Here is a 23,544-nt window from a genome sequence, read left to right as displayed (position 1 = left end):
TAAATACAGTAGATATGCACAACTGATACATTTCAGAATCGTTGGATTTAACCTTTAGATCTTTTAATGGCCAATAATTGAGTCTATTGAAGTAATATTGTACATTTACCTTTAAGAAACTTGCAATTATCTGTAATTATGCAATGTAATACCGTGGAAAACTCCGGACAATAAGTTTGTAGGTATCACTGGAGTTGTTTGTTTATTTTTTACTAAAGAGCAAAATTATTATTGGTATGTATTGACATGATATATTTTATTAAAGGCACTATGGAGCATGATTCTCTAATGCCTGAAAAAATTCTTGGAAGTTTTCATGGTACACCACTAGTGGCAATAATCAAATGCTTTGTATTAGAAATTTTAGCTGCTTGTGCATTCATGTATTTTATAAGAAAGAGCCATTTTCTTATTTTTTCACAGCAGTTTTTTTTGTTAATTCCTCTGAAACAGCAGATGCAGAACCGCAAACCTCGACAGCTAACCAAGATCGAAATACTAACAAGCCGATGAGGGCCAAGGTATCCAATGTAGTACCATATAAGATGTCAGCCATGCGTAGTCGGGCAGAAAAACCCCCTGATCCTGCCCCTCCATTGTCAGCAGCACCTACAACTACATCCAGTTCTCCACTGACGACAGCACCTGTTTCTCGTCCACCAATCTCGAGACACGTGCCGTTTAAGTCAGCTGCGATGAACCGGCATATGGCACCTCCATTGAAGCCTGTGTCTCAACCGCCAGACAATGATGACAATGAGAGCAGCTCAAGCAGCAGCGGAGACAGTTCTGACAGCTCTTCCTCTTCTTCCTCTTCTGGTATTTTATTGCTTTTACCTCTTGCCTCACAACTGCTCTTATTGTACCACATTATAGCCACACGTGTTACCGAGTCTAATAATTGATGTAAGCGGTGTTGAAGCTCTGTGATGGCAGCGTGGTAAATAATTTCTTTACGTTATTTATTCAGAGCATTTCATCAATTCCTCCTTTCCTCGAGTTTCAGTTAGATTATGCGAGTTTTAATGAAATCATGTGTATTGCCTGGCTATTTAGCATTAAAAGGAGACGCGTGTAGCAAATGCCGTTATGCTTTTCTCTCTCGCAGATGATAGCGAGGATGAAACTCCAGCAAAGTCTGAAGGTCAACCTGCCAAAACGACTGTCACACCTCCGGTTCATGGATCAGCCCCTGTGAGAACGATTCCCTATAAGAATCCATCGAATGCTAATAGGCCACCTCAGAACACTATACCTACTAAGAAACCTATGGGCAAGCCACTCACCCTTATCAAAGAGAAAATTGGCAAGCAGGTAGTTATTTCAAACTGTTATAGTATTGGGTGACCGTTTGAAGCCTCAATGTCTTTTATAAAATTTTCAAATGATTTGCTTATGTCTTATCGCATGTCAGCACACTTTCACGATTGTCCAGGATCCCCCTCCAAAACCGAAGACGGCTGGTAAACCAGAAAGTATGATGCAGTTCATGGCGAACAACGAGATTGGGTCAGCCAACAAGCAGGGTTTCGATCTTTCTGGTAGTACAATGGGTGCTCATTTTCCAACCACACCATCTAGCACCCCTAGTCATCAACCAAAGGTTGCGACACCTGCTATGCCACAGTTTGAGGCCATCAGTGACAGTGAGAGTCCAGAAAAAACTGAACTTAAGAAAAAGAGAGGACGACCTCCGAAACAAAAAGGTGGATATGTTTTTCAATCTGTTAGCTCGGTTGTATTAGATGTGCATCTTTTGGTTGCTAAAGGAAGGATGGTGCTTATGTGATTTGAATCGTAAAGAATGATATTGTTAATTATTGGTAAAGTCGCCCATTTAGATTATTGCAATATAAAAATGATATCACCTATGTTTCATTTAAGGGAGCATCAAATGTGTGCTTTTTTCACCTGACTATATGCATATTACTCACAGGCAAGGATCCCAGCAAAGCTAAGGAATCAGGAAGTAATAGTGCTTCTCCGCCAAAGGTTCCTTCTACACCAACATTTAGTGGTGGGAAATTTGAGATGCCTCCCACACCTAGGTTCCATGACCCACCTGCCACTCCCAATCCCCTCAGTAGTACTACAGCAAGTGTGCCTCCTACTCCTTCATTCGCAGCCGCCGAAAACACTCTATTTGGTAGCTTCACGTCTCCCAGAGATTCGATATCAAGTGAAAATCCCAACAAATCTCCTTCAAAACGGCCACGAGGTAGACCGCCAAAAAAGCAGACGGCTGACGAAGAGAGTCCGAAGCCACCAAAGCAGGAAAAGCCAGAGCAGCAGGATGACATAATGGACATAGTGAGCAATGTTACGAAAAACATTAGCACCAATCTAGCCACAAACAATGATGATGCGACTTTTGAGTTGAAATGGTCTGGTCCTTTGGACACACCTAACTTCGCTGATCACCTCCCAGGGAGTGGTTCAGTACTCCCTCCCTACACTCCTATGTCCACGCCTTCAGTTTCTACACCGTTCCCACCCCCTAGCCGCACTCCTTTTACGACAATGGGCACTCCGTTTGCTGGTGGTAGCATGACTCCATTTCAGCAACCACCCTCCAGGACTCCGCTGCAATCACTCGCCATGTCTGACTTGCCTACCAAACACGCCACATCTCGGCACCCTCCTTCAGATGTCGCTAAAAAAAAGCGAGTTGGTGTGAAAAAGAAGGTTGGTTTACACATTTGAATTGGCAGAGCCAACTGTGCTGTTCTCAATAGCAAATTAGTTTTTCTGTCAAACACGTAGTTTAACTCATGCAAAACATACAGAAACATGGTTATTTAATTTCTACTCTTATAGAATTCATGCGAAGCATTTTTAGCTTTAAAATTGCCCAAGCGCTAGGATATCATTTTGTCACTAAGTAAGTTTTGCGAGCTCCATAGTTAATGTTGGATTCATTGTCTCTTTATTTGGAGCAATGCGTGCATCTTATTCTGTTCGCTATCAGGTGAGGAAACGCAGGCCAGCAGTGGTAGAGGAAACGGAGCAAATGGAAGAGCCGGAATCACCACCAGCATTCTTCTGTAAGTAGGTCATCTCACTGAGCTCATTCCTGTACTCAATATACGGTAAATATAACTATTATCAAAGTGTTTGAACATATGACAAGGTGATAATGCCCATCGATGAAGATTTTTCTAATCGGTCCCAGAAGCACAACTATCGAATAAAATGTTATTGTTGTTATAATAGCGATGGTCATTATGATGCTTCATACTTCCTTACAAGATTTCTCTGACAAGGATGTTTCAGCAACTTTCTTACTAGGTTTAGTAGATCATTGCATTCATACATTGGTGTCAATGGTTCATAAGTGGTCTTTTCTATTAGAAAACTTTGTTCCAATTGTTTAGATTCCTGTTACTGCAAACCTTATTAATTTAGATTAGTTTTGTGGATTTGACTTATGAACAGCGCGTGTAATTTCTACTCATATGCAACTAAGTTTTCATTAGTTGCGTATGAGTAAAAACATGACTGGTGGGCTTACACCTGGCTCGTTAGTTATTTTTGGCTGTTGTATTTGTATAACTGCAGTAGGTTCCATGTTTTTCTCCGATAATATTTTCGTCGATTGATTGTCAGAAAACCATCAAGGCTTTTACAATGTATTTGGCATTCAATAAAAGTTGCAACGGGTTAAAATGTAAACCACTCAGTAGACTTCAAAAATAGAAAAAATATTGTAATTAATCGGGAATGATTAGAGTAAATCTCTCTTATTTTTACTGAGATTATTTACTAACAAACCACCTATATAAAATGATAATGTAAGCTTTGCATCAATTTTACGAAATCATATCATTGTCTATAAAAATTTTGTTGCAGTTTTCAGCGATGATAGTTTGTTGTTGTATTTATATTGGAATGTTTCTTTCATGACCAAAATTCTTTTTTGACCCCGATATTGTAATATTTGCCTTATAGAAAAGTTAGCCAGGTTTGTGTTCTTTTTTTATGTGTTGGGATTCTACCACATAAATTCAAAGCTTTAAGGCACACTAAGGTATACAATGTTCAGTTGCACTATGTCATGTTTCTTGAAAAGTTCAGATTTATATTGTTGTTTTTCTCTATTTACCTAGGTAATAGGCTAATAAAACACTGATGTGAAAATGAGGCAGTGAAAATAGTTCTCATTATTTTTCTTCAGCTGTATTGTAACTGTTTTATTGCGTGTTATAGCTGGTCTGAATGATCTACCTCCAATGGATGTGAGTGGAGACAGCTTTCAGCTCATGAGCCGTCTAAAGGGTGCAGACACTCAAAAAGAGGCAGAGCCTACACAGGAGCGCCATCCTAAAACACAGGCTACCTCTGGTACAGGCCTCTTCGGTGCTATGCTTGAACCGTCCAGGTGACTCTCAATTCATGTTTGTTGTAGGCTAGCATATAGGAAATCTATTGATGTTTCTATTAATATGAATGGGAACGTTACTTACAAACACAAGTTGTAGTAGATGTTTGCGTTTTAACACTTTTAATCTTGGATGGTACAGTGGTTACCAAACCCATGAGAACAACCAAAATGATCATTCTCCCCAAACATCTAGTATCGAAATAGACCAACTGTTTGTCACACGTTTGCTATTAGCTTGCAACTAAAAATCTCTTATTGAGCTAATTAATTGAGCTACATATATATGCACTATGCTTCAAGTTATTCAGTGTCACACGCTTAACTTCTTTAAAAATAACCTTGAACAACCATGGTTATTTTTTAATATTACTGATATATTGTGGCAATTAACAACTAAATAACTTGGCAATACGCAGGTAGCAGTATGAAAGAGTTTGGGTGTTATTGTTGAACTGTATGAAGTGCAGAAAATTTTAATAATCATGAGAGGAAAATTCAGCCGTATGTCTGTGTAAAAGAGAGTAGGTGCAAAAACTGAAAGGTAATCTGGAAAGCTTTAACTTTCATCCTTGAAAAGTACCGCATTTGAAAGCAAAATAATTGGGTAGTCTAGTAAACAAATTTAATATACAGGTCATAAACATTGATCTCTTCAATGCTTTTATATGCCACACCTTTCATATGTACGTCCTGGCTCACAGTGTGCTCTGCGCTCACAGCCTAATGATTATAGGAAAAATGTTATGTGAATCCACAAGTGTATACGCAATATAGCGTTGAATGACAACTAATTAGGATGCATGCAGAGCTTAATTGTTTAATGGGCGACTCCCTGATTGTCCGTGGCCGAGTTTTAAATTAAAAGTGAACTACTTTATAAGAATATATTGATTTTATAGTATAAACTTGTTAAAAATTGTATTTTAAAATTGAATATTTAGGGTTTATCCGTAGCTTTAAAGCAAAATTGGAACCTTTTGATGTCAAAGATAAAAAGTTGTGGATAGGCATTAACCTTCAAGATACGCTTTTGAAAATAGTCATGGGAAGACTGGTGCTAGTATGGACCTTACAGAACTTCAGCCATTTTGTTTCCATTGTTTTGGTACTATTGCTTACCCGCATCTTTTCATGGAACTTGTCAAACACTCAATAGTACAACAGATAACTTTTTGGCCTTATTTCTGTTCACTGGGTAGGTCTTTTGCAATACTTTGTTAATGTCAGCATTGACTCTGGAGGGATTTGGTAAGTTAGACAACCAGAGTATTGGGTACTTGTATAAAAGAGCAGTAGGAAGCTCTCCGCTTCGATGATATACTGCTGTGCGTCGAAGGAGTGCTACTGTGTTAGTAAACTTGTGCTCTCTAGAGGCCTGTCTATCTCAGCACTTCTCTGTAGAAAGTTGGTGTATGCTAACATTTGTTCTACAACCGTTTACAGGGTCGCTGATGATAAGCCCCCTGTAGCTGCTGATGATGAGGCCGAGTCTCGTCCACCTATGTCTGATGTTCCACCTGCGGGGAAGAAAGCGAAGGAAGGTCGGCGTAAAAAGAAGCCATATCCTGCAAAGAGACCTAGTAAAATCAAACATTTAGACCCGGTGTTTATAGGTGTGTAGGTCCTATAGTTGGTAGTGCTTACCTTCTCATTGCTCTGACTGGCCGTTAGTCTCTATGACCTGTCCATCCGTGTGACCGTGAGTATGTATGTCAGTGTGTCTATGAAGTAGATGTTACGCGTGTGCGTGTTTTTCATCGCTTGTTATCTACCTATCTAGGTGTCTCGATCTGTCTGTGTGGCTCGTCACGTTTATTTGTTGTTTTGTTGGAGTTGTCTGTTACTGTTTGAGCTGCTATCACATGGCTGTCATCATCTAGCTAGTTATCTGCGGTAATTTATACCACATTTAATCTGAGTACAGGAGGGAGGTAAAAATCCTGCTGTACTTTTGGCTTATTTCTGCCACGGCTTAACTAAAAATGATTTTTATTGCAATATATAGAAAGCACATGGCATAGCAATGAGTGTGCATAATTTTTTCTGCTATGTTACAACATTATACTGATAAACTATTTTTCAAGTATTGTAATGACCTTTGTTAGCTTTAATTGCATTGTAGGGCCTAACAGTTGTTTTGGTTGTGTTTTGCTCTCTAGCGTTAGTGAAAAGAAACCATTGATGTATTCTGTGAATTCCTTAAGTTGTGGGCACTGTTGGTGTAAGGTATCAAAAAGAATAGTGAAATGTGATGCAAATTATATTTTAAAATTATAGGACTTCATTGTATCACTGTCAATTCAATGTAATATAGTGTAATTATTTCAGGAAGTGGTATGTTTATTTAAAGTACCTGGTGACTTATTGACCGAATCAAAACTGATGGATTAGACATTATCTAAAGATTTTTTTTCATTTCACTCTTTAACATGGCTTAATTTGGATACTGAACATTTTTTCACCATTTCAAATTTCCTGTATCAGATAGATATCTCCTTTTCTTCTTGCCTTTGCTTGTTACTGTAAGATCCCTTATTTTTTTCATAACTGGATAGTTTTTCAAATTTGTTCATGTCATTGTAATTTCATTTTAAGTTGGTGTGATACCCTGAACCAGTGACACCTTCTCTACCACCCGTGCTTTCATTAGAATTTAGACTGAGGTTCATTTCATGATACATTTTTAACACATGCATGAATTTTATAAATGATAACGTCATCTTGCTTAGAGTCATAGTTGAACAAGTTTCTTATTTTTCTCAGCTGATATGGAGCATATATCTGAAAGAATCGGTAATTGCTGCCTTTATGAAGAGAAACAACAAGACAAGCAACTTCCGAAGTACGTATCGGCCTTCGGACAGTACGCACTGGTTCATCCTCCTCCACCTCCTCCCAAGACACTTCCGACACCACAATCACAGATAACCAGACCTAAGCCTGCTAGGGGCAGAAGACCTCAGGTAGGCAGGCTTTGGTGACCTTTTTCATATCGATGAGCTATTTTTAAGGTTTTTCGCGGCAATTGTATAATAGATATAAAAAAATGTTTTTTCATCAAATGTCGCTGTTGTGTATCATCTTGTGAAACGCCTTTGTTTGGAATTGCATTTGTAACTTGTAACACCACAATGTTCTATACCGTTTAGCAACGCACCGCCAACATCAAAATCAAAGTCAAGAGGGGTGACATCAAGCCCCCTTCTATCAGTGAATCAGATCTCTCTCCTGAAATCGTCCCAGTTGTGCCAGAGCCTACGGTACCCTCCGAAGAAGTGATGAAGCCCCAACTAGATCAGCCCACCATCACAACAATTCCAGCCACACCTGAAGCAGAGGAGGTTCCTAAGCCCGCGCAGCCAGACGCCATCCCGGAAAAAGAAAAGGAAGAGAAGAAAGAAGAAACTGAGGAGCCCAAGCCCGTCAATAAGACTGCGGCTACAAACTATGACTCAAATCTCACAGCTCCTGAAGTGGCTCAAAAGTATTATGTCCCGCGCTCCCGTATAGCCAGCAAAAACATTAGTTTTAACAAAGCCAAGGGGAAGAAGCCCAAGTATGGTAGAGGCAGCTCACCACGAAACCCTGGCACGTCACCCCATCTGTCGGAGTCCGAAGCTGATGGAGAAAGGAGACATCTTCCATCAAGAAAGTCACGACCTCAACAGCTGCGAGACGATGTGCTTGTTTCGGCTGAGGATGTTCTTTCTTCAGAGCATGATCTTGCTCTGCCTCCAGGTATCTTTATTTTAGAATAATAATAAGAATATTAATGCTACACAGACTATTATTTGCTCATGATAATCCATGCCTTCAAGTAAAAAATATCAATCGTTTCACGATAGTTCATATAAAATTTATATTGTAGTCAATGAAGTTGTGCATTCCTAGGCATTTTCAACTATTTTTGTTTATTTTTATTAAATATAGACAGAATTATTATTCTAGCAAGCTTCATGGTTACAGTAACTTTTCAAAACACTAATAGCTAGCTTGTTGCCAAAAGATGTAGACAATGCGGAATGAGCAATCCAAATTTCTTCAAACTTACACCAAGCGGTAGCCTGACCTAGCGGCTGCGCTGGTATGAAACATTGTAGCCAACTTTTTCGCTATTGCCGACTAAGTAGAATTAATAGTAGCTGTTCTATTGAAAGGTCATGTGCATTGCAGATGATGACTCTGTACCATCCCCAGTGGTGAAACGAGGTCGAGGTCGACCACCGAAGTCTGAGACAGAAATTCCACATACTAATCTAGTCAGAACCAACCAGCTGTTCCTGCCACTTAAGAAGAGGCACAAGATGGTTGAAGAGCACAGTGCTGGTAATTTCATGGAGTTATCTCTCTTTGTTACACCCAAGTATTTTATTATTGATATGCTAGTTGCTTTTATTGTCGAGTATCAGAGTTTTTTATTGATCTGATTATTGATTTGTTATTACCGCTATAATCACTATTCCCACCGTTAATTGCATCAAGAGAATTAGACAATTTCAAATTTGTAGATGCTATGCTGCCTGAGCCCGCTTTAGGAGGGGAAGACATTGGAGGTATGGACTTGCAGCTATCACCTCATGCGGACAGGCCTGGAAGCAGCCAGGGTCGTAAAAGACCTGCCTCCTCTCTGCAGCGTGAGGCAGAAGCTCTGGCTGCTGATGAGAGCATCACCGGTGTTATTGATATGGACGCAAAGAGAAAGAGGACAGGTAGTTCAACACAAATATTTTATTTTTAGAAGAACTAACCGACCATGATGTGACTTTAACATTGGTGTAACTTTACTATTCAACATTTTGAGCAGTAAAACAGAATGTGTTGTTAGCCCTTTCTTTAATGTGTCGGTGAAAACCGAAGGCTCAACGTTTTGATGTGCCTTGTGAGTAGAGCAACTTGTGAGATATAAAGGAAATCATGAAGGTAGTTATAGTTAATCAAGTTAAAATCTGGATTTGTTGCATTATTTGCAATATATTTCACACGGTTATTCCAGAAACACACTGTTGTTTATTCAGGAAATCTGACGGCTTTGCAAGCTGCTATGGAGACTGCTGCCCAGAATAAAGCCAAAACTGACAAACAGAAGCGTAAGAACCTTGCACCTGCCAAGAAGATAATAGGAGATGGCAACGGACATCCGGACATGGATGTTACATCTGACAGGTGAAATCGCTATCTCTGTTTTACGGTTCCACAATCTGCATTCTCTCATACTTGCAGGTCTTGTAGTCCTTTAAAATGATACCAAATCAGTCCTTCCCTGATACAAAGTCTTCTCTTTTAGTGACCAGAAAAAAGCTAAAGAAACTGCTAGGAAGAAACCAGCTAAGGTATGACATTTCCTTATGGCCATAGTTCAATGAATAATATTATCAGTGTATGCCTTCCGCTTGAAGCACTTTGACGCTACTTAATGCTGTATGTGTTATACACGTCACATAGTTGAATGATTGAGGGTTTTAGTTGTACAGTTATTTCTTATGGACTGATCGTGCCCAGGCTGCCGATTATGGGAGGTGCCAAGTCTGTAAGAATTTCTGTTCTTAGTAATTGATTGTTAATTTAGTTGATATTAGCAATAAGCCATTGCAGTTTTTTGCCATGTGTCGGTCTTTAAATTTTTCCATTCAGCTGTTGTTGCTTGCAGGCACACGGTAAAAGCCAATCACTTCACTACAAAAAGATAAACAAATGTAAGTCATGTATATGTATGTCCAACTATTTTGTCTGAAGTTGCGATTGACCTTATTTCAAGCTTATACTTTGTTCACATAGGTCACTGTTTACGTATTGAACCGACAAAAATGGATAGAACGTGTATGTGAATGTTGGCTTGAAAATGTGTAAAAGTCGGTGAATTGCAAGGTGTCCAATTTTCATCAGGCTATGTTCAACATAAGACTTTGACCTGACTTGCGTCATACTTGACAACCGTCGCTGATGACCTCAAACTGTGGCATAGCCGGTGTCGCAACCTTTGGTTGATGACTAGGGGTGCTAGAGGGTGTGGTTGGAAGAGTAATACTCACTGTATCACTGAAAAGATTGAAACCCTGCTTGTTTGCAGACCCAATCTCATTATTCACCATGAACTGTATTATACTTTCTGATTTACCAGTTGTTTTGACGACGTATGTTTATTATCAGGTGTATATTCGAACGGAGTGAAACCTTTGGTACCATCATATGAACCACACAGCTGCATATGTAAGAAACCTCTGGATGCTAGGTCAAAGTCATGTCATGAGGAGTGTCTCAACAGGTTGGTGCTAACATTTATATCTCAAAGAAAGGATTTTATCTCAGCGAATATTGTATGGCGTGTTAAAGTAATTGCTTGTGACTTGCATTGTTTTATCTGTAGGATTATGTACATAGAGTGCACCCCACAAACATGCCCGTGTGGAGATCAGTGTGCCAACATGAGAATACAGAAGCAGACTACTTTACATGGTCTTGAGAAGATTCAGACTACAGACAGAGGTTGTGGAGTTAAAACCACCAACCTTATCTGCTCAGGTGTGTGCACGAGTGTTTAGCGAGTTCGTTTGAGGCAGCGCTTGCGAGTAAGTGGTACCGGTTATTTGGTTACGATTGAAAACTTTTGCTTTTCTATTTTTTAGGTGAATTCATCCTCGAGTACACAGGTGAGGTTGTAAAGATAGACGAGTTCAGGAAGCGTATGGAGTTTGAGTATGCAAATGATCACCACCATTACTGCCTCACCCTAGATCGGGAGTTTGTTATCGATGGCTACAGGATGGGCAATATTGGTCGTTTTGTCAACCACAGCTGTGAACCCAACTGTGAAATGCAGAAATGGTTTGTTGAAGGACACACCTAGTTCAGTTTCATGAAATTACTTGATCGGTCTATATATAAGTGCTTTGAAAAAGGAATGTAGTCGTATTTACTTGAAGATAAACTTGCAAAAAATTTTTGTAGATTTTATTAGAAGGTTTGTATTTTCTTATCATTTGCAATTTTTTTGACGTTTGAGGTGATCTGACTGCCAGGATGTTTCAAGATTAGAATCGACAAAACTTTATCACAGTTAAAACACATAGAACAAAAATACGTGCGCAATGACATCACTAATTGCAAAGTTGATATTGGCTATTGCGTTCAAGTTGCAGCATTATGCGTCTCTATTCTGTTGGTCTCTTTGCAAATACAGACATAATTACAATTTCGCAGTAGAAGTATTTCAATGCAGTAGAAGTGAAGCAAAAAGTGTAACCGATTTTCTGACAGCAAAAGGGTTAACTTGTGACTCTATTGTTGCAGGAATGTGAATGGTGTGTATAGAATTGGGCTGTTCGCACTCAAAGATATCAGGCCTGGCGAGGAGTTGACTTACGACTATAATTTCAAGGCCTTCAACATGGATGACCAGGTTGGAGCGCAAATCCTTATTCATCTACTTCCCCGCTTACTTGGCACATAATAGTTTCAATTGTATGAAACATTTGGGTTGCAATATTCTTATGTAATTAAATTATTCTGTGTAGTTGCTGCCTGAGATTTATATTCAAACTTTGATTCTGTTGACTAAAATGGTTGTGTAGATCTATCTACTTCACTCGCACTCTAGCATCTCTCTGCGCATTGTAGCAAAAGTGTCACTGCGGAAGTGCCAATTGTCGAGAATATATGGGTGGTAAAACGCAAAGTTTGTCAAATTTGCTCAAATCTAAGAAGAAAGGCAACAGTATCGGCATTAAATTCGTAAGTCTTCCTATTGCACTTCAACATCTGTAATGTTATGTCTGACTTTTTTGTCGTTATGTTGGCTCTCTAGATCATTTGTTATAGCCTTTTAGTGGTTTAGTCGTTATGTTGGCTCTCTAGATCATTTGTTATAGCCTTTTAGTGGTTTAGCTTGGACCTTTTCTCATATACCGATGTATATACATTTTTCTTGTTTCATAGAATCCCAAGGATCCTGTTATCAGTCATCAAAGAGCTTTAATGATGCCAGCTGATGAGAAGAGGTTTGTAAGAGCAGCGCATTGTTTCCTCCTGAGGAACATGATGGGCCATCCTCCGCCTATGGCTCCACCGAAAAAGCCAAGCGGAAATCAGCCTCTTAAAATGTTGCTGCCCTACAAAACGGAAGGAAAGCTCGATCGTAAAGGTTTGTTAATTCTTGCAATGAATAGGCGTACATCACTACCCATAAACCTATTTGAACTAATGTATTGATAGTATGTTCAAACGATTGCCTTGATTATAAGCTGTCTGTATTTCTCTCTTGCTTATTCCCAGTGCATGCTGAATGGACAAGCTATTTTGCAGAATATCGAGTACCCAACAAATCGGAGACGCGGGATGAGGAAGTGATACGATGCGTTTGTGGAATGCTGAGGGAAGAGGGAGATATGTTAATGTGTGATCAGTGCGAGGTGAGCAGAACTGCTTTCCTATAAAATTGCTCTCCTATTTTTAATCAAATCCAGATACTTTAGTACAGTGCACCCTCAGGATACGATTTTGATCCGTTTCAGGGTTGGCATCGTATGATAAAAAAGTCGTATGTAAGAGTATGGAAATCATAGTAATTATATAATGCAAACATTCCCTGGTAAAAATCGTCAAAATTTTATACATTAATTGTACATATTAAAAACTAGTAACAAAATAGTATGTTAACCTTAGTAACTATAGTTACCTACAGGAACTTTATTGTATTTAGTGGTTATGATCTGCAATAAAATGTAACAGTAGAATGTACTGTAGAGACTTCTTACCTTCAAGACAGATGTACATACGTTTAATATAAACTTTGTAATCACCTCAAATAAGTTAAGCTTATTAAAGACACATTTAAGGCTAAGCTTTAGCATGTATTTTAAACTATTTTACTGATTTTCAAATTTTATCACCAAAATTTTATAACTTATCAGTTTTGGTTTTCGCTCTCTCTATAACCTTTAGCGGGCTTGTTTCAAACTTTGTTCAACCTAATTCGGCAAGAAAGCCCGACCAATAATGTTTTCGTAATAAAGTAGATTTTTGTTAGCAGGTTAAGAGAAGTTCTCTGACATTTTGTTTGAAGAGATCCTGACTTCAAATTTGCTGCTAGTTTTAAAGGAAAGGTATCACTGTTTTACACAAGAGAATTGCGGAACTGAAAGAAGTCAGTCATTGGGTCTCTTTCAGGCGTTGTGAAAATATTTTCGGTGAACAGCATTTTCGCATTTTTGTTATTTTGATATACGTAATGAGCCGACTGCTAAATCTGAACCGGTGCAAAAATTTGGTTAAATTCATATGGTAAAATAAGATTCGTATGGTGAGGTAAAAAATCATGGTTCATTTCGTAAGGTGAAAAAATCGTATATCAGGGCAACCATATCCTGAGGGTGCACTGTGCTGGTCTTTTAGGATATGCTCTAGTACTCTGGTACTGTTACTCTGGTATTGTTATTCTGGTACTGTTACTCTGGTACTGTTAATCTGCCACTCTGGTTTTGTTACTCTGGTATTGCTACTATGGTATCGCTTCTCTGGTACTGTTACTCTAGTACTGTTAATCTGCCACTCTGGTACTGTTACTCTGGTACTGTTAATCTGCCACTCTGGTACTGTTACTCTGGTACTGTTACTCTAGTACTGGCACTCTAGTGCTGATACTCAATATTGATACTCTAGTACTGGTATTCTAGCTTGATGGTGCTTATTGTGCTTATATCACGTTATAGCTAGTTATATAAAATAACTGTTATAGTTATATAAAATAACTATGTTATAGTTATATTTATAACTAGTTATATCTTATCTAACTAATATAACTTATATTATAGTACCTTTTTCCTCGTAGTGCGGTGTCTGTGCTGATATTCTGGTACTGATTAATAGGATGATGTTATTACGAAGTTTCTGCAAGACTGGCTCCTCAATTCTTGTTCGATACTCAATAATTTTATTCCTACTGCTTGTCCTTTACTGGTGTGCTATTGTTACTACGGTTACTCAAGTATTTGTACTTGGTTGCTGCCATTCCAACTATGCTATTTACATTATGTTGTTCTGTTTTAGTTCTTTTGCAATACTAAACAATAGGTATATTGAAATGCTGTCAATTTCTTTTTGATGCTGAATATTATAGGTATGGCAGCACTGCGATTGTGTGGGTGTCAAACCTGATGACTCGTCCCGCTACCTCTGTGATAAGTGTGGCAACCGTAACATCAGCGGTGAAGTGGAGATGATTCCCCCTCCTCCTGATGGTCAACCAGATTTCAAATACTTCTTGTCACTGGAAAATGTTGACAACGGAGAAATGATTCACGTGGCAGTCGGAGATGCAGTCTTCATCTTACCTTCTAATACATCCTTGGGGACATATCCATTCAGGATCGAGCGACTATGGAAGAATCCAAGGTAGGCTAATGGTTAGGTAGTCTTTTATGTATCTTTGTTTCTTGTTTATATGTGATTAAATTGCTCACTCGTTAGCCATGCTCACTAGTGTTCTGTCAATATGCTGTTCGCACAGGGAATTGCATGCCTTTGCTCTGAAGCAGTGATTATCTAATAATGTTCTCAGCCTTTAAAGAGTTTTTGTTAAAAAGCCAACTCCACATACCATGTGGTTCATCTTTTAAGAAGTCATGTGACCTAATGCTTTTGGACAATTGCGGAAGAATAATTAAATCTAGAAAACTTATTGCTTATGTCTATTCTTGGATTCAGTGGGGTCAAGTACGTCTACGGCTACTTCTATTATCTGCCGTGGAACCTGCCCAACAGAGTGGATACCACCAAGAAGTTCTATCCAAATGAAGTTGTACAAACCAAACTGTATGACATTCTGCCATTGCGAAATGTAAAAGCACACTGCTATGTCATTGATGAGAAGTCGTACTGCGAAGGTCGGCCCAAAGATTACACGGGAGAAAAAGACATGTTTTTGTGTGAGTACGAGCTCGAAGAAAATCTGAAAGATCTCAAAAGAATTCGACGTCGAAGGTAAGATCTTCTGACACACATCGCCTTCGTATGTTTAGTTATTCTATATAATTACGAGAGATTTTTAACCTGTGTAGGTTATGTACAGCAGTGATGGACATGTTACAGGGAGACAGAGCAGGTGAACAAATATCACTACGCATTCAGTTTCCTCAAAAAGCCCATCGAGTTGAAGCAGTATTTATCTACAAGTCTCAAGAAGGCATACGACATGAAGAAGGAGATGAAATCAGATGGGGCTGCCAAAACCCGGAAGGTCAAGGTAGGTTACTGCAACAGGCTTCCGAACCGCCTGGCTGTTAAAACTGCATATCATTATATGTTAGTTGTCACGTACAGTGCACCCTCAGGATACGATTACCCTTAGTTGTCACGTAGAGTGCACCCTCAGGATACGATTACCCTTAGTTGTCACGTACAGTGCACCCTCAGGATACGATTACCCTTAGTTGTCACCGTACAGTGCACCTTCAGGATACGATTACCCTTAGTTGTCACGTACAGTGCACCCTCAAGATACGATTACCCGTAGTTGTCACCGTACAGTGCATCCTCAGGATACGATTACCCTTAGTTGTCACGTACAGTGCACCCTCAGTGTCGTATAGTTTCACAGAGTCCCGTGACCAAGAGCCGGAAACAAAAACGCTTGATTCCAAACAAACCCGATCGACATACTGATCTCTAATGGAATATTCTTACCTCGCTCTCAACATCTCACTCTTTTGCATTTACTTTATTTTATTACAAAAAATCACTGGTAGTTTCTTGTAGAGAATTTTGTCTTTTTTCAAATGGTGTATAATACAACAATCAATTTCAGAGCGACTGCCAATGGGAGTAATTTTTGTTGGTTAGTGTTGCGGCCTCTCCATTATAACTTATATAAAACAATAGTGGGCGCCGCTTATTTGTTTGGAGCCGTGCGAGCTCCGATATGCGCATCCGTTAGCAGCGAAACTCTGTGAAGTTATACGGCTCTGTACCGGCAGAGTCATATAGCTTTAAAAAGTCTCGCGACCAAAACCGGAAACAAAAACGTCTGATTCTAAACAAACCGGATCGACATACTGATCTCTAATGGAATATTCATACTTCGCTCTCAATAGCGCTCTTTTTTGCATTTACTTTACGTTTTTACAAAAACTTTGTTAGCAGATTTTGTAGGAAATTTTGTTTTCTTTCAAATGGTTCATGATACAACAATCAATTTTAAAGTGACTGCTAATGGGAGTAGTTTTTGTTGCGACCTCTCCATTATAACTTATATAAAAATAGTAGGCGTGGCCTGTTTGTTTGGAATCGAGCGAGCTCCCGTATACGCTTCTGTTAGTCGCGGGACTCTGTGAAACTATACGGCTCTGTGCACCCTCAGGATACGATTACCCTTAGTTGTCACGTAGAGTGCACCCTCGGGATACGATTACCCTTAGTTGTCACGTACAGTGCACCCTCAGGATACGATAACCCTTAGTTGTCACCGTACAGTGCACCTTCAGGATACGATTACCCTTAGTTGTCACGTACAGTGCACCCTCAGGATACGATTACCATTAGTTGTCACGTACAGTGCACCCTCAAGATACGATTACCCTTAGTTGTCACCATACAGTGCACCCTCAGGATACGATTACCCTTAGTTGTCACGTACAGTGCACCCTCAAGATACGATTACCCTGATATACGATTTTTTCACCGTACGAGCTGGAACATTATGATTTTTTCATCTCACCACATGAGTCTTTTTTCATCATACGAGTTCAACAAAACTATTTAAAATTTTTGCCCTAGTTCAGATTTGGCAGTCGGTGTGCTTATTATGTACGTCAAAATAACAAAGACGCCAAAATTCTGTTGATCAAAAATATTTTTACAGCGTGTAAAAGAGACACAATGACCGATTTCTCTGATTTCAGCAATTCTATCGGGTAAAACAATAATATTTTCCCTTTAAAATCAGTAGCAAAGTTGGAGTTGCAATCTCTTCAAACAGAAGGTGTGTGGTTAGACAACTTCTCTTAACCTGCTAACAAAATTCCATTTCATTATGAAAACAGCATCGTTTGGGCTTTCTTGCCGAATTAAATTGAAAAATGTTTTAATGAAATTTGATAAAATTATATTGAAACCTAAGCCAGAAACTAATAAGCCATAAAATCTTTGTGATAAAAAGTTGAAATTCAGTAAAATAGTTAAAAATACATACCTAAACTCAGGTTCAAGTATGTTCAGTAAATTAAACTTGTTGAATTGTGAATTGAAGGTAAGAGCTCTCATTGGTACGCACTGCACATTGCAGCGTTACATTTTGATACTGATCATAACCAATACACACACTAAATATACTTAAGTTACTGTAGGTAACTAGTTACCAAGGTTAACATACTATTTTGTTACTACTTTTTTAATATGTACAGTACTTGTATAAAATTTTGAGGATTTTTACCAGGTGTTGTTTGCATCATATAATTATTATGGTTTCTATACCCCTCCATACAATTTTTTCACCATACAATGCCAATCGTGGAACGGATTAAAATCGTATTCTGAGGTTGCTCTGTTGTAGGATAATATAGTGACAGTTAATATGCTTGTATAAAATACTGAGTACTTGTTATCAGTTATCAGTGTTTAGATGTATTGAGTTTCCCTAAAATCTTCAACTTGGAATAAGTACTTTACAGTAACACTATATTTGAAACGCAAAATGTTCACTTGCATTTTGAAGTATGTCCTTTTAGTGACACAAAAATGGTCATCATGTCTTCCGGTGTTTATATCATATTTGTATAAATTCCTCTGCTCATTTTTTAGGCAGAATCTACATGAGTGTTTGACAGAGAAAGTTCCTTTTCTTCTGTTTAAAATCAATGCATTTTATGATATGTTCTGCTAGCATTTCACGTAACAAAAATTGTTTAGGTGATGACTATTTTCCTATTTTGTTATACATCAAAATTGTGTATTATCACTGTGTCATTATAGAAGGTGCGGATTACCTCTGTGGAAGAACTCGTCAAGAACTTATCTGGCAAGGTTAAACTAGCCTTGGTTGATGCCCAATCAGTCACTAAAAAAAATTATCCAAACCTTCCCAACATCCGTGCCAAAACTCCACCCAAATCTGCTATGGTCTTGAAACGTTCAAATGGACCAAGCCGACTGGAGGCTGCCAAACCTTCCGCACAAACTGTTTCTGCTCGTTCTTCCTCGTCCAAAAAGGAAGATAAATCAATTACTTTAGAAAGCAAGGCTCGTCCAGAGATAGTAGTCGATAAACCTAGCCAATTGAAGGGAGCTCAGGCTAGAAATGGTTCGGCTAAAGATAAGAAACCTGTAAATGAACCATCATCAAAATCTAAGGAAAGCTCGAGTGAATCAGCAAGCAGAAGCTCTGGTAAGAGTTTTTCACTATATAGATACTGTTTCTATGCCTATCAATTCCGTCCGATGCATATTGTAAGTCAATATTGCGAGCGTGGAAGATTTTAATGCATATTGTAATTGATAGTTTTGCTGCTTAATTCTCCTCGGAATTAAGCAGAGATGCCGAGATACTATAATAGGTGATGCCGAGATACTATAATAGGTGATGCCGAGATACTATAATAGGTGATGCCGAGATACTATAATAGGAGATGCCGAGATACTATAATAGGAATATCACAGATACGGTAAATGCTCCTATAACGTATACCTCCTATAACGTAGATTCCAGATAACGTAAAAATTTATGCAGAGGGGTAACTTCTCAAATTCGATTTGAATGATAACATATCTCATCGTGCTTGTGAGAGAAAACACGACATGCGTATAGCGTTATATCTATTATATATACAACTTCCATGCCATTTTAGTTCGTCATGTTAGATCGTCAGACATGTCGACAAAACAGAGAATAGGTAGCTGCGCAATTGTTAATAAATACTCAAGGGTTGACTTGCAACAAAATTCACATAACAATTATTTGGTATCAAAAGATTCACCATGTCTTACTCTGTTGTATTGTAGGTGCCAAGTATGTGGAAATGCGAGTACAAGCTCTTAAAAGCTCAAAAACGAAAAGCCGCCGTAGATTGGAATCTCTTTATTTCGATGACGTAGCCATGAAATTTGGTTATTGTCTTGTCACATGATGTTCTCACGTGAATTGAAAGGCCAATAAAAAGCTCAATATAAAACTTATCATAGCACTAGTTTATGACAAACACTTCGGGTTTTACCGAAGACCCCGTATCAAATATAGATGCTCGCTACTTTACAGTTTTGTTTCGGCATTATTCAATTGTCAAGTCGTAATCTGATCATGTGACCAAATACTTCGCAAATAATTTTTGCAGCACTTTTCGGTTATCACAGGTGACCAACAGGCTCGTCATGATTATCAGACAATGATATGTACTCCTTCAAGCTGAGGCTAAAAAATTAAACGAGTTTTTACGGTAAGTTATAAGTGCTAAAAGTGACATCATTACAAGACGATAAAACAGACGCGTAAGAACAATAGACATGGTTTTATTGAATGCATGAAGTATATTTGTGAAAATATTTCGACGAATAAGGTTGCATGAAAGTGTAAACAGAAACCATCTACCACAGCTACGTCACATTTGAGCCGTTTTGGAACGAGAATCCAAACTACGGCGGTCTCGTGTGTCTGCAATTAAATGTTCGTTTTTGTGCTTTTAAGAGCTTGTAATTACATTTCCACATATTTTGCACCTACAAAACAACAGAGTAAGACATGGTGAATCTTTTCCTATCAAATAACTGTAATGTGAATTTTGTTGCAAGTCAACCTTTAAAGGCGATTGATTAGTGCAGGTGTTACAACGTCGGTCCGCCAATCTGAGTGTCACGAGTTGGGAGTGTCACTGAAAATTGTCTTATCCTAACCTTGACCCCTGGATACAGATAGATAATGAACAGGTAGACGCTACTCTTTTCATAGTAAATTATATTTTTGTTGTACTCTATTGTAGACGTATAAAATATTTATTTTTAGTTTTACTTGGCAGAATAGACATTGCTGTCAAGGAAAAATGAACAAATCGTGAGTGGATATCGAATATGTGCGTTCTCCATCAACTTATTGTAAAATTACCGCAGAGTCTATAAAACCAGTGAAATTGATCAGAAAAAGGAACCAAGTTATCTATGCACATTAATAATATTACAGTTATGATACGGCCAACAAATTAAAAAGCCAAGTCTAGTTTTTCCTTTTTGTATGGCCAAAGGGGTGAGTTTGGAAAGATCTTGGAGCGGATTAGGCAATTTACATGTATTTTACTGTTTGTATAACGTAAAATCCTACAATGTAAATGTTCCTTAAATGGATTATTTGTGTCGTAGGGGCATCCACTGTAATATTACAGTTATAATACAGCCAACAAATTAAAAAGTCAAAAGGTGAGTTTGCAGAGATCTTGAAACAGATTAGGCAATTTACATGTACAGTCAAACATGAATAACTCAAACTTCACGGGACCTAGCAAAAGTGTTCGAGTTATCAGAGCGTTCAAGTTATCAGAGCACTGTCCCAAGTGCATTTATTTATCAGTAGATACATGTACATATACAAACTATATATAAATCAAAAGCATAGATTGCTTGTTGCAAGTTAAAAGGCCTCTCATGTGAAGTTTTAAAAACTTTTATCAGAAAGTATATAGACATTTTTCTATTACTTGAGATTTTTTTGTTTCAGGTAATGCGACTGCCAGGACGTTTTCAGATTAAAGTTGGCAAAACTCTATCGCGGTTAAAGCGTTCTGACAAAAGACTTCTTTTTCTTCTGAAGTTCTGGGCGTTTTAACCAAGATCAATTTTGCCGATTTTACATATTTATCCGAAGGTTACATCGCTTTTCCTTGCTTTCGAGAGGCCATCGCTAAGCGGATGTTTGGTAAAATTTAACCTTTTGCAAACCTTTAAAAAAGTCGAAAATATTTTGCTGATGGTGGTAATGACGCCTAAAAACTACTAAAAGTTTATGTTTATCTCTATAGCTTGTAATAAAGTGATATTCTAGAGTGATAACAACCGTCTCGGTAGCCGTTGGACAAAAAACTGTTCGAGTTAATGATGCTAAGTTAGAATTATCTAAAGCAATTTATCATTGTGTGGGAATGGACCGAACAAATCCGTTCGAGTTAACGATGTGTTCGAGCTATCCGTTGGTGAGTTATCTGTGTTTGACTGTATTTTACTGTTCGTAAAACGTAAATTCCTGTAATAATGTAAAAATTCCTGGAACGGATTATTTTCATTGTAGGAGCGTCTACTGTATCAAAGTTTTAGATTCATCGATGTTAGGTGTACACAGCCTTTGAGAAGGGATCTGATTTAAAGGCTATTCTCTTGTGAAGTGTGTAGAATTGCATTACTATTTTCAACACATTCTTTGCAGCTAGGAGCAGAAGTGCATACTCGAGAGGAAAGGCTGCGACTGCCAATGATAAGCAGGCTACTGATGCTTCCAAGATTAGTGCAGAAACAAAGACTACTGAACAACCGGAGAGGCCATCTACTGGTAAGAAAACACCAGAGGAAAAATCTTCAGAGTCAACAAATAGAAGTTCACCAGAGCCAGAGAGTAATCGAAAGACTGACCCAAAGCCAGCTAAGCAGCTGCCAGAGCGACGGACTCGAAGATTGTCCTCTGATACTATGTTTGCCGAGGCTTTAGCTAATCAGGCGGCCAAAAATAAAAGTATCGATAAGAAGATTTCAGATGACAAAGCGAAGAAGGCCGGTGAAGTTGGTAGGAAGGTGAGAGCACATACTCAAGCAGTCTCCTGTTGGATTACGAATATCTCTGATGATAATTAGGCGATGCTTTACTTCGGTAGGTGCAATCATCATTATGCTTTGTTTCCTAATCTATTTTAGTCAAGAAAACCACCAGAGAAAAAGCAAGCATCACCAAAGAGCAGGAAAGGAAAGTTGAATGACAAATCAAAAGGAAGCAAGGAAACCAATGTTCCTTCACCTTCTGTTTCTAAAAAGAGGCCTGCTTCTGCAATGGATGACACAGAATCTGAAGTGACCCCTGCTCCTGCTTTACGTCGTGGTCGAAGTAGTTCTTCTCGAACTCTAGAGGTCGCTGAGCTTTATAAACCAACAAGACCTGCCAAATCTAGCAAGACTGATACCAAACCTGCGGCGGCACAAATGAAAGAGATGTCTTCAAGCAAGAATGATTCAAAGGGAAAGCTGGAGAGCAAAAACAAGGTTGAGAGCCGAAATAAGAGTGATGGGAAAAGTAAACCAGACAGAGGACCGGAGAAAATTGTTAAGTCAGCTGAGGGCGTGTCAGAGGACAAAAACAAGGCTGATGATAAAATAATGACAGATACAACAGGCAAGAATGAGATGAAATTGAGAGGCAAAGGGAAACACGAAGAGGTATGAATGGTTTTGATGTATGTATACTATTGCTGTGAGTTGAAGCGGAAATGTAAGGTCTCTTACGAATATCATATCTCTTCTTTTTTTTATTTTGCTATTTGAGACAGTTGTATTTGGTCTTTTAAGGAGGGTGTGTCAGAAAACCAAATGGATGACGGTGGTGCTAATAATAGTAAGCAGCTGGCTATAAGGCTGAATAAGGTTTGATTTTTGTTGTCAGTCGAAAGTATACTAGTAAGATTTTCTATGCTTGATATCTTTCGAACAAAATTTTTAAACTTTCATTGTTGTAACAAAGTCTATGGCATTGTTTGTTGTTATTGAGCTGGCTATCTGTGTTTTTATCCTGAACATAGCAAATCGGTTTTGATTATGAATACATGTAAACTGCTTTTAGGTTGACAAAGGGACCAAAAAGCCATCTGAGACCACTCCAAAGGTGCAGATCACAATTTCTCCAAGGGATGGTGACAACAGTTTAAGTAGTACCACTGGCACTGCGAGAGCGCCTAATGTTAATCTTAAGACTCCTATTGTTGTAAAACGGACAGAGCCCGGCAAAGCTCCTACACTTTCTGATCTGCCTTCGAAAGCATCTCAACAGGTGAAAAACAGTGTGTCAGATATTTATATGTAAAAACCTAGTAGCTAATTTAAGTTGACTTTTACCACCCCCGCCTGGATCAATTAAAAATAATTATACCATGACCATGCCTTGTATTTGAGACATCTTGATTATGACTTGGACATTTGAATTATTCGAGCGTCATATTTTT

General features: G+C 38.5%; 1 protein-coding gene across 1 annotated transcript in view; it reads left to right on the top strand.

Annotated features, from left to right (window-relative positions):
• Positions 1 to 23,544, top strand: part of LOC137390740 (uncharacterized) — a 35,207-nt gene that overhangs the window by 1,581 nt on the left and 10,082 nt on the right. The window contains exons 3-31 of the mRNA XM_068077063.1: positions 454 to 819; positions 1,109 to 1,317; positions 1,436 to 1,706; positions 1,937 to 2,685; positions 2,969 to 3,044; positions 4,207 to 4,378; positions 5,825 to 5,994; positions 7,145 to 7,344; positions 7,531 to 8,106; positions 8,539 to 8,707; positions 8,890 to 9,090; positions 9,397 to 9,544; positions 9,666 to 9,711; positions 10,029 to 10,074; positions 10,529 to 10,643; positions 10,746 to 10,900; positions 11,005 to 11,203; positions 11,669 to 11,777; positions 11,996 to 12,109; positions 12,314 to 12,518; positions 12,680 to 12,786; positions 14,493 to 14,767; positions 15,080 to 15,355; positions 15,464 to 15,617; positions 18,341 to 18,752; positions 21,768 to 22,129; positions 22,250 to 22,765; positions 22,895 to 22,969; positions 23,166 to 23,372. Coding sequence (XP_067933164.1) covers positions 454 to 819; positions 1,109 to 1,317; positions 1,436 to 1,706; positions 1,937 to 2,685; positions 2,969 to 3,044; positions 4,207 to 4,378; positions 5,825 to 5,994; positions 7,145 to 7,344; positions 7,531 to 8,106; positions 8,539 to 8,707; positions 8,890 to 9,090; positions 9,397 to 9,544; positions 9,666 to 9,711; positions 10,029 to 10,074; positions 10,529 to 10,643; positions 10,746 to 10,900; positions 11,005 to 11,203; positions 11,669 to 11,777; positions 11,996 to 12,109; positions 12,314 to 12,518; positions 12,680 to 12,786; positions 14,493 to 14,767; positions 15,080 to 15,355; positions 15,464 to 15,617; positions 18,341 to 18,752; positions 21,768 to 22,129; positions 22,250 to 22,765; positions 22,895 to 22,969; positions 23,166 to 23,372 — 6,680 coding nt within the window. The remainder of the gene's footprint in view (positions 1 to 453; positions 820 to 1,108; positions 1,318 to 1,435; positions 1,707 to 1,936; positions 2,686 to 2,968; positions 3,045 to 4,206; positions 4,379 to 5,824; positions 5,995 to 7,144; positions 7,345 to 7,530; positions 8,107 to 8,538; positions 8,708 to 8,889; positions 9,091 to 9,396; positions 9,545 to 9,665; positions 9,712 to 10,028; positions 10,075 to 10,528; positions 10,644 to 10,745; positions 10,901 to 11,004; positions 11,204 to 11,668; positions 11,778 to 11,995; positions 12,110 to 12,313; positions 12,519 to 12,679; positions 12,787 to 14,492; positions 14,768 to 15,079; positions 15,356 to 15,463; positions 15,618 to 18,340; positions 18,753 to 21,767; positions 22,130 to 22,249; positions 22,766 to 22,894; positions 22,970 to 23,165; positions 23,373 to 23,544) is intronic.

This window comes from Watersipora subatra, chromosome 3, assembly GCF_963576615.1.
Source record: "Watersipora subatra chromosome 3, tzWatSuba1.1, whole genome shotgun sequence".
Classification (NCBI taxonomy): Eukaryota; Metazoa; Bryozoa; class Gymnolaemata; order Cheilostomatida; family Watersiporidae; genus Watersipora; species Watersipora subatra.
Note: the sequence above shows the minus strand (reverse complement) of the source record. Positions and strands in the feature narration are given on the sequence as shown.